The sequence below is a fragment of the Eriocheir sinensis genome, chromosome 69, assembly GCF_024679095.1.
Source record: "Eriocheir sinensis breed Jianghai 21 chromosome 69, ASM2467909v1, whole genome shotgun sequence".
Lineage (NCBI taxonomy): Eukaryota > Metazoa > Arthropoda > Malacostraca > Decapoda > Varunidae > Eriocheir > Eriocheir sinensis.
Window position 1 is genome coordinate 2089854 of NC_066577.1, and position 11117 is coordinate 2100970.

At 33.9% G+C, this 11117-nt stretch overlaps 1 protein-coding gene across 1 annotated transcript in view; it reads right to left on the reverse strand.

Moving 5' to 3' along the window:
* Positions 1–329: 329 nt before the first annotated feature.
* LOC126988317 (neurofibromin-like) overlaps positions 330–11117 on the reverse strand; it is a 46166-nt gene continuing 35378 nt past the window's right edge. The window contains exon 11 of the mRNA XM_050846373.1: positions 330–549. Coding sequence (XP_050702330.1) covers positions 330–549 — 220 coding nt within the window. The remainder of the gene's footprint in view (positions 550–11117) is intronic.

Sequence of the window (11117 nt, forward strand, 5' to 3'; positions counted from 1 at the left end):
CAGTGAAATGGAGGGATAGGGTGCAAGAGTGCGTTAGGGAGAGGGGGAAAGATCCTGGAGAAGCTTTGAGCAGGCAAGGAGGGAGTGTCTGGATAGAGAAAGTTGGAAGCTCTTCTGCTGTGGCCATCCCCTGGTGGGAGCTCCTAGGACCAGGCGTCGATGAAATGATGATGATGATGATGATGTTACGTTAGGTTAGGTTAGGTTAGGTTTTGGGGTAGCTCTAGACATCTCACACACACACACACACACACACACACACACACACACACACAGAGACATCTACCCCCACCCCCATCCCTCCCCGCTCCTCCCCCATCCCCCCACACTCACTTTGACACGGAGGCCACGTCGATGGTCCCCGAGGGCGCTATCTGGTGTGAGTTGCCCATGACCCAGTCCGTGAGGTAGTCCACCATCTTGTTGCGGAACTTCATCTCCTGTCTGAAGGCGAGGTCATCCCGGCGCTGCATCATGACCTCCACCAACTGACACAGCTTGGTCTTGATGTGCAGCGTGTACACCGTGATGTCCAGGTGACGCACATACCTACAGGGGGGGATGTGCGCGTCAGTATGTGTGTGTGAAGGGGGGAAGGTGGGGTAGGATGTGTGTCTTGTGTCTTGTGTGTGTGTGTGTGTGTGTGTGTGTGTGTGTGTGTGTGTCAACCTATCTATCTCTGTGTGTGTGTGTGTGTGTGTGTGTGTGTCAGCCTATCTATCTGTGTGTGTGTGTGTGTGTGTGTGTGTGTGTGTGTGTTTACCTAGTTGTAGTTTCCCAGGGCCTGGTCTTACGCTGGTGTGGTCCCGTCTCCATATCTACATTTACCCAACCTCTCCTTAAAGCTCTGCACACTCCTCGCCAATACTACATCCTCACTTAGTCTGTTCCAAAGCTCTATATTTCTTTGTGGGAAGCTATATTTCTTTATGTCTCTTGAGCATCTTCCCTTCCTCAACTGTTTACTGTGTCCTCTAGTATTCCTGCTGGAAGGTTCCTCTCTGAGTAGCAATTTCTCGTTATCTACTTCTTCCATTTTACTCAATAGCCTGTATATTTGTGTTAGGTCTCCTCTTTCTCTTCTTTGTTCCAGTGCTGGCAAGTCCATTTCCTTCAGTCTCTCTTCATGTGTCAGTCCCTGAACCATTTGTGTTGCCATCCTCTGTACTCTTTCTAGTTTTACTATGTGTTTCTTCATATGTGGAGAGCACACTGTTTCCGCGTATTCTAGTTTAGGTCTGATCATAGTAGTTATTAATTTTTTCATCATTTCTTTGTCCATGTAGTGGAATGCTGTGCCTATATTTCTCACCATGTTATATGTGTCACCAAAGATCCATTTATATGACTTCCTGGTTGCATATAATCTTGCATTATTACTCCCAGGTCTCTCTCTTCATTTACTTTCTTTAATGTTTCACCATCTCCCATTTTATATGTCCATTTTGGTCTTTCTACACTTTTTCACATTTCCATAACATGACATTTCCTCACGTTGAATTTCCTCTCCCATTTCTGACTCCATTTCCAAATCTTGTCTAGGCCTTCTTGCAGCTCCTTGCAGTCTTCACTGTTTCTTATATGTCTTTGCAGTTTGGCATCATCTGCGAACAAGCTCATGTAGCTGTTTATTCCCTCTGGCATATCATTAATATAGACTAGGAAGAGTACTGGTGCCAAAACCGACCCCTGGGGCACTCCACTTTCCACCGCTCTCCATTCCGATCTAGTGTCCTTAACCACGGTTCTCATCTCTCTTCCTCTTAAGTAGCTTTCCATCCAGCACTTCATTTTCCCTCTCACTCCTCCTTTATTTTCTAGTTTCCACAGCAGTCTTGAATGTGGAACTTTGTCAAATGCCTTCATTAAGTCTAGGTAAATGCAATCCACCCATCCGTCTCTTTCCTGTAATTTGTCCGTCACTCTTGAGTAAAAGCTCAGCAAGTTTGTCACACATGAGCGGCCTTTCCTAAACCCATATTGATTGTTTGTGATTAGATTATGTTCTTCTAGAAATCTCATCCATTGTTCTTTTATTAATTTCTCACATATTTTGCATACTACGCTGGTCAGAGACACTGGTCTGTGATTTAGGGGTTCTTCCTTTTTTCCACTTTTGTATACAGGTACCACTTCTGCCCTCTTCCACTCCCTAGGCACTGTGCCAGTTTTAATTGAGCACTTAATGATGTCATATATGGGGCCAACTAGCTCATTCTTTAAGCATAAAACCTGAAACTCCATCCGGTCCCACGGCCTTCCCTTCTTACAATTCCCCCAATAGTTTTTTTATCTCCTCTTTATCTGTTTTGACCTCTTCCATATATACATCTAGGTTGTTTTCTTGTGGTTCATTAAATAATGATTCTTTGGTAAACACTTGCTGGAATTTTTTGTTAAATAATTCTGCCCTGCCTTTGGGATCCTCAATCTCTACATTCTCTTCAGTCAGTCTGTCAATTGTTTCTCTTGATTTAATTTTTCCATTTATAAATCTGTAAAATAGTTTAGGTTGTTCTTTACACTTTTCCACAATATCCTTTTCGTATCGTTTCTCTTCTTCCTTTCTCACTTTCACGTACTCATTTCTCGCTGCCTTAAAGTCTTCTCTGTTTCTTTGATTTTTGTTTCTTTTTAATCTTGACCACGCTTTGTCTCTCTTTTCTTTTGCCTTTGCACATCTTGCATTAAACCAGTCCTTTTTAGCCCTCTCCCTCGGTCTGTATTTTGGTACAAACTTCATAACACCTGTGTTGTACGCCCTCAGGAAAATATCATATTTTCCTTGAACTTCGCTTGTACTCATTAACTCTTTCCAATCCATGTCACCAAAAAACTTCTTGAGGTTTTCCACCCCTGCTTTCCTATAGTTTAATCTATTGCTTCTATAAGTCTCGTCTTGTTCCCTTCCTTCCTCCTCCATTTCCATCTCTATGAGCACGTGATCACTTTTTCCCAGGGGGCAATCATACCTCAATTCATCCTTCACGTGAATTTCTCTCGTCAACACCAAATCCAGTCTTGCCGGTTCATCATCTCTTCTATATCTAGTGCTTTCCTTCACCCTTTGTATCATCAAATTTTCCATCATTAAATTCAAGAATCTATTCCCCCATGCCACATCACTACCATTGCTCTCAAACCTCTCCCAGTCAACCTCTTTACAATTGAAATCGCCAACTAGTATTACTCCTTTGTTTGCCTTAAGTAATCTCCTCAAACTCTGCATGGTGTCATCAATCATGTTTTCATAATCTTCTTTACTCCATGATGTAGTTTTTGGTGGTACATATGTTACTGCAATCGTCATCCTTTCTCTATTCCTGTTTTCCAAGCTTACACTCACTATCTCTGCTTTTCCCTCTCCATATTCCATTGATTTTACTAATATCTCTCTCTTTATCATGATCACCACTCCTCCTCCGCCTTTGCCCATTCTATCCCTCCTCCACACATGGTATCTTCCATCTAACTCAATTTGGATGTTTTCTTTTAGTTTATTTTCAGTTAGGCAAACTATCATGGGATCCCTCTCTTTTAGATAATCCTGCAGCTCTACTACATCTACTACTCATCTACATTTGTGTACATTATTCTTATTCCCCTCTCTGTATCTTTCTCATCTAGTTTTCGCTCCCTTTCTCTTCTCCCTCATGAACCATTTCTTGATTCCATCCCCCGAAATTCTCCAAAAAAATGCTTCTTTTTCTTCCTCAGATCTTGCGTTATTTTTCACTTTTGTCTCTGCCGGTAATTCCTTCCATTTCATCCTTTCTTCTTCATTTCTATTTTCCTTTATATATATTTCCTTACATCCTTCCGTTTCTTTTAGTTAAGTTGTTCTATATAGTATGTCTTCAGTTGCCATTTGTGATTTTAGTTTTAAGTTAACTGGTCTAGTTTTCCCTTCAATAAATGGACCTGTTCTATAAATCTCGTCAACCTCCTCCTCGATACTCTGCCTTTCTGCATCATTTAGGTTCTTGAGCAGGTCTTTGACTCATTTCAATTCCTCTTTATCCCTTTTTGGTTTATATGTTATATTCTTTTCTTTCATCCCAAAAATAACAACACTTTTTTTTTTGTCTGCTATTTCTCTCACTAATTCTTCATTTTTTTGTCCGCTATTTCTCTCACTAATTCTTCATTTTTTTGTCTGCTATTTCTCTCACTAATTCTTCATTTTTTTGTCTGCTATTTCTCTCACTAATTCTTCATTTTTTTGTCTGCTATTTCTCTCACTAATTCTTCATTTTTTTGTCTGCTATTTCTCTCACTAATTCTTCATTTTTTGTCTGCTATTTCTTTCACTAATTCTTCATTTTTTGTCTATTTCTCTCACTAATTCTTCATTTTTTTGTCTGCTATTTCTCTCACTAATTCTTCATTTTTTTGTCCACTATTTCTCTCACTAATTCTTCATTTTTTTGTCAGCTATTTCTCTCACTAATTCTTCATTTTTTTGTCTGCTATTTCTCTCACCAATTCTTCATTTTTTTGTCTGCTATTTCTCTCACTAATTCTTCATTTTTTTGTCTGCTATTTCTCTCACTAATTCTTCATTTTTTTGTCTGCTATTTCTCTCACCAATTCTTCATTTTTTTGTCTGCTATTTCTCTCACTAATTCTTCATTTTTTTGTCTGCTATTTCTCTCACCAATTCGTCATTTTTTGTCCGCTATTTCTCTCACTAATTCTTCATTTTTTTGTCTGCTATTTCTCTCACTAATTCTTCATTTTTTTGTCCACTATTTCTCTCACTAATTCTTCATTTTTTTGTCTGCTATTTCTCTCACCAATTCTTCATTTTTTTGTCTGCTATTTCTCTCACTAATTCTTCATTTTTTTGTCTGCTATTTCTCTCACCAATTCTTCATTTTTTTGTCTGCTATTTCTCTCACCAATTCTTCATTTTTTTGTCTGCTATTTCTCTCACTAATTCTTCATTTTTTTGTCTGCTATTTCTCTCACTAATTCTTCATTTTTTTGTCTGCTATTTCTCTCACTAATTCTTCATTTTTTTGTCTGCTATTTCTCTCACTAATTCTTCATTTTTTTGTCTGCTATTTCTCTCACTAATTCTTCATTTTTTTGTCAGCTATTTCTCTCACAAATTCTTCATTTTTTGTCTGCTATTTCTTTCACTAATTCTTCATTTTTTGTCTGCTATTTCTCTCACTAATTCTTCATTTTTTTGTCTGCTATTTCTCTCACTAATTCTTCATTTTTTTGTCTGCTATTTCTCTCACTAATTCTTCATTTTTCTGTCCACTATTTCTCTCACCAATTCTTCATTTTTTTGTCTGCTATTTCTCTCACCAATTCTTCATTTTTCTGTCCACTATTTCTCTCACTAATTCTTCATTTTTTTGTCTGCTATTTCTCTCACCAATTCTTCATTTTTCTGTCCACTATTTCTCTCACTAATTCTTCATTTTTTTGTCTGCTATTTCTCTCACCAATTCTTCATTTTTTTGTCTGCTATTTCTCTCACTAATTCTTCATTTTTTTGTCTGCTATTTCTCTCACTAATTCTTCATTTTTTTGTGTGCTATTTCTCTCACTAATTCTTCATTTTTTTGTCCACTATTTCTCTCACCAATTCTTCATTTTTTTGTCCACTATTTCTCTCACTAATTCTTCATTTTTTTGTCAGCTATTTCTCTCACTAATTCTTCATTTTTTTGTCTGCTATTTCTCTCACTAATTCTTCATTTTTTTGTCCACTATTTCTCTCACTAATTCTTCATTTTTTTGTCAGCTATTTCTCTCACTAATTCTTCATTTTTTTGTCTGCTATTTCTCTCACTAATTCTTCATTTTTTTGTCTGCTATTTCTCTCACTAATTCTTCATTTTTTTGTCTGCTATTTCTCTCACTAATTCTTCATTTTTTGTCTGCTATTTCTCTCACTAATTCTTCATTTTTTTGTCTGCTATTTCTCTCACTAATTCTTCATTTTTTTGTCTGCTATTTCTCGCACTAATTCTTCATTGTTTTGTCTGCTATTTATCTCACTAATTCTTCATTTTTATTTCTGCTATTTATCTCAATAATTCTTCATTTTTTGTCTGCTATTTCTCTCACTAATTCTTCATTTTTTGTCAGCTATTTCTCTCACTAATTCTTCATTTTTTTGTCTGCTATTTCTCTCACCAATTCTTCATTTTTTTGTCTGCTATTTCTCTCACTAATTCTTCATTTTTTTGTCTGCTATTTCTCTCACTAATTCTTCATTTTTTTGTCTGCTATTTCTCTCACTAATTCTTCATTTTTTTGTCAGCTATTTCTCTCACTAATTCTTCATTTTTTTGTCTGCTATTTCTCTCACTAATTCTTCATTTTTTTGTCTGCTATTTCTCTCACTAATTCTTCATTTTTTTGTCTGCTATTTCTCTCACTAATTCTTCATTTTTTTGTCAGCTATTTCTCTCACCAATTCTTCATTTTTTTGTCTATTTCTCTCATTAATTCTTCATTTTTTTGTCTGTTACTTCTCTCACTAATTCTTCATTTTTTTGTCTGCTATTTCTCTCACCAATTCTTCATTTTTTGTCTGCTATTTCTCTCACTAATTCTTCATTTTTTTGTCCACTATTTCTCTCACTAATTCTTCATTTTTTGTCAGCTATTTCTCTCACTAATTCTTCATTTTTTTGTCTGCTATTTCTCTCACCAATTCTTCATTTTTTTGTCCACTATTTCTCTCACCAATTCTTCATTTTTTGTCTGCTATTTCTCTCACTAATTCTTCATTTTTTTGTCTGCTATTTCTCTCACTAATTCTTCATTTTTTTGTCTGCTATTTCTCTCACTAATTCTTCATTTTTTTGTCTGCTATTTCTCTCACCAATTCTTCATTTTTTTGTCCGCTATTTCTCTCACTAATTCTTCATTTTTTTGTCTGCTATTTCTCTCACTAATTCTTCATTTTTTTGTCCACTATTTCTCTCACTAATTCTTCATTTTTTTGTCTGCTATTTCTCTCACCAATTCTTCATTTTTTTGTCTGCTATTTCTCTCACTAATTCTTCATTTTCTTGTCTGCTATTTCTCTCACCAATTCTTCATTTTTTTGTCTGCTATTTCTCTCACCAATTCTTCATTTTTTTGTCCGCTATTTCTCTCACTAATTCTTCATTTTTTTGTCTGCTATTTCTCTCACTAATTCTTCATTTTTTTGTCCGCTATTTCTCTCACTAATTCTTCATTTTTTTGTCTGCTATTTCTCTCACTAATTCTTCATTTTTTTGTCTGCTATTTCTCTCACTAATTCTTCATTTTTTTGTCAGCTATTTCTCTCACTAATTCTTCATTTTTTTGTCTGCTATTTCTCTCACTAATTCTTCATTTTTTTGTCTGCTATTTCTCTCACTAATTCTTCATTTTTTTGTCTGCTATTTCTCTCACTAATTCTTCATTTTTTTGTCTGCTATTTCTCTCACTAATTCTTCATTTTTTTGTCCACTATTTCTCTCACTAATTCTTCATTTTTTTGTCTGCTATTTCTCTCACTAATTCTTCATTTTTTTGTCCACTATTTCTCTCACTAATTCTTCATTTTTTTGTCTGCTATTTCTCTCACCAATTCTTCATTTTTTTGTCCACTATTTCTCTCACTAATTCTTCATTTTTTTGTCTGCTATTTCTCTCACCAATTCTTCATTTTTTTGTCTGCTATTTCTCTCACTAATTCTTCATTTTTTTGTATGCTATTTCTCTCACTAATTCTTCATTTTTTTGTGTGCTATTTCTCTCACTAATTCTTCATTTTTTTGTGTGCTATTTCTCTCACTAATTCTTCATTTTTTTGTCCACTATTTCTCTCACCAATTCTTCATTTTTTTGTCCACTATTTCTCTCACTAATTCTTCATTTTTTTGTCAGCTATTTCTCTCACTAATTCTTCATTTTTTTGTCTGCTATTTCTCACTAATTCTTCATTTTTTTGTCCACTATTTCTCTCACTAATTCTTCATTTTTTTGTCAGCTATTTCTCTCACTAATTCTTCATTTTTTTGTCTGCTATTTCTCTCACTAATTCTTCATTTTTTTGTCTGCTATTTCTCTCACAAATTCTTCATTTTTTGTCTGCTATTTCTCTCACTAATTCTTCATTTTTTTGTCTGCTATTTCTCTCACTAATTCTTCATTTTTTTGTCTGCTATTTCTCTCACTAATTCTTCATTTTTTTGTCTGCTATTTCTCTCACTAATTCTTCATTTTTTTGTCTGCTATTTCTCTCACTAATTCTTCATTTTTTTGTCTGCTATTTCTCTCACTAATTCTTCATTTTTTTGTCTGCTATTTCTCTCACTAATTCTTCATTTTTTGTCTGCTATTTCTCTCACTAATTCTTCATTTTTTTGTCTGCTATTTCTCTCACTAATTCTTCATTTTTTGTCTGCTATTTCTCTCACTAATTCTTCATTTTTTTGTCTGCTATTTCTCTCACTAATTCTTCATTTTTTTGTCTGCTATTTCTCTCACCAATTCTTCATTTTTTTGTCAGCTATTTCTCTCACTAATTCTTCATTTTTTTGTCTGCTATTTCTCTCACTAATTCTTCATTTTTTTGTCTGCTATTTCTCTCACTAATTCTTCATTTTTTTGTCTGCTATTTCTCTCACCAATTCTTCATTTTTTTGTCAGCTATTTCTCTCACCAATTCTTCATTTTTTTGTCTGCTATTTCTCTCACTAATTCTTCATTTTTTTGTCCGCTATTTCTCTCACTAATTCTTCATTTTTTTGTCTGCTATTTCTCTCACTAATTCTTCATTTTTTGTCAGCTATTTCTCTCACTAATTCTTCATTTTTTTGTCAGCTATTTCTCTCACTAATTCTTCATTTTTTTGTCTGCTATTTCTCTCACTAATTCTTCATTTTTTTGTCCACTATTTCTCTCACTAATTCTTCATTTTTTTGTCCACTATTTCTCTCACTAATTCTTCATTTTTTTGTCAGCTATTTCTCTCACTAATTCTTCATTTTTTTGTCTGCTATTTCTCTCACCAATTCTTCATTTTTTTGTCCACTATTTCTCTCACCAATTCTTCATTTTTTTGTCTGCTATTTCTCTCACTAATTCTTCATTTTTTTGTCTGCTATTTCTCTCACCAATTCTTCATTTTTTTGTCTGCTATTTCTCTCACTAATTCTTCATTTTTTTGTCTGCTATTTCTCTCACCAATTCTTCATTTTTTTGTCCGCTATTTCTCTCACTAATTCTTCATTTTTTTGTCTGCTATTTCTCTCACTAATTCTTCATTTTTTGTCCACTATTTCTCTCACCAATTCTTCATTTTTTTGTCTGCTATTTCTCTCACCAATTCTTCATTTTTTTGTCAGCTATTTCTCTCACCAATTCTTCATTTTTTTGTCTGCTATTTCTCTCACTAATTCTTCATTTTTTTGTCTGCTATTTCTCTCACTAATTCTTCATTTTTTTGTCCACTATTTCTCTCACCAATTCTTCATTTTTTTGTCCACTATTTCTCTCACTAATTCTTCATTTTTTTGTCAGCTATTTCTCTCACTAATTCTTCATTTTTTTGTCTGCTATTTCTCTCACTAATTCTTCATTTTTTTGTCCACTATTTCTCTCACTAATTCTTCATTTTTTTGTCAGCTATTTCTCTCACTAATTCTTCATTTTTTTGTCTGCTATTTCTCTCACTAATTCTTCATTTTTTTGTCTGCTATTTCTCTCACTAATTCTTCATTTTTTTGTCTGCTATTTCTCTCACTAATTCTTCATTTTTTTGTCTGCTATTTCTCTCACTAATTCTTCATTTTTGTCTGCTATTTCTCACTAATTCTTCATTTTTTTGTCTGCTATTTCTCTCACTAATTCTTCATTTTTTTGTCAGCTATTTCTCTCACCAATTCTTCATTTTTTTGTCAGCTATTTCTCTCACCAATTCTTCATTTTTTTGTCAGCTATTTCTCTCACCAATTCTTCATTTTTTGTCAGCTATTTCTCTCACTAATTCTTCATTTTTTTGTCTGCTATTTCTCTCACCAATTCTTCATTTTTTGTCTGCTATTTCTCTCACTAATTCTTCATTTTTTTGTCTGCTATTTCTCTCACTAATTCTTCATTTTTTTGTCTGCTATTTCTCTCACTAATTCTTCATTTTTTTGTCAGCTATTTCTCTCACTAATTCTTCATTTTTTTGTCTGCTATTTCTCTCACTAATTCTTCATTTTTTTGTCTGCTATTTCTCTCACTAATTCTTCATTTTTTTGTCTGCTATTTCTCTCACTAATTCTTCATTTTTTTGTCTGCTATTTCTCACCAATTCTTCATTTTTTTGTCTGCTATTTCTCTCACCAATTCTTCATTTTTTTGTCAGCTATTTCTCTCACTAATTCTTCATTTTTTTGTCTGCTATTTCTCTCACCAATTCTTCATTTTTTTGTCTGCTATTTCTCTCACCAATTCTTCATTTTTTTGTCTGCTATTTCTCTCACTAATTCTTCATTTTTTTGTCTGCTATTTCTCTCACCAATTCTTCATTTTTTTGTCCACTATTTCTCTCACTAATTCTTCATTTTTTTGTCTGCTATTTCTCTCACTAATTCTTCATTTTTTTGTCAGCTATTTCTCTCACTAATTCTTCATTTTTTTGTCAGCTATTTCTCTCACTAATTCTTCATTTTTTTGTCTGCTATTTCTCTCACCAATTCTTCATTTTTTTGTCTGCTATTTCTCTCACTAATTCTTCATTTTTTTGTCTGCTATTTCTCTCACCAATTCTTCATTTTTTTGTCAGCTATTTCTCTCACTAATTCTTCATTTTTTTGTCCACTATTTCTCTCACTAATTCTTCATTTTTTTGTCTGCTATTTCTCTCACCAATTCTTCATTTTTTTGTCCACTATTTCTCTCACTAATTCTTCATTTTTTTGTCTGCTATTTCTCTCACTAATTCTTCATTTTTTTGTCTGCTATTTCTCTCACCAATTCTTCATTTTTTTGTCTGCTATTTCTCTCACTAATTCTTCATTTTTTTGTCTGCTATTTCTCCCACTAATTCTTCATTTTTCTGTCCACTATTTCTCTCACTAATTCTTCATTTTTTTGTCTGCTATTTCTCTCACCAATTCTTCATT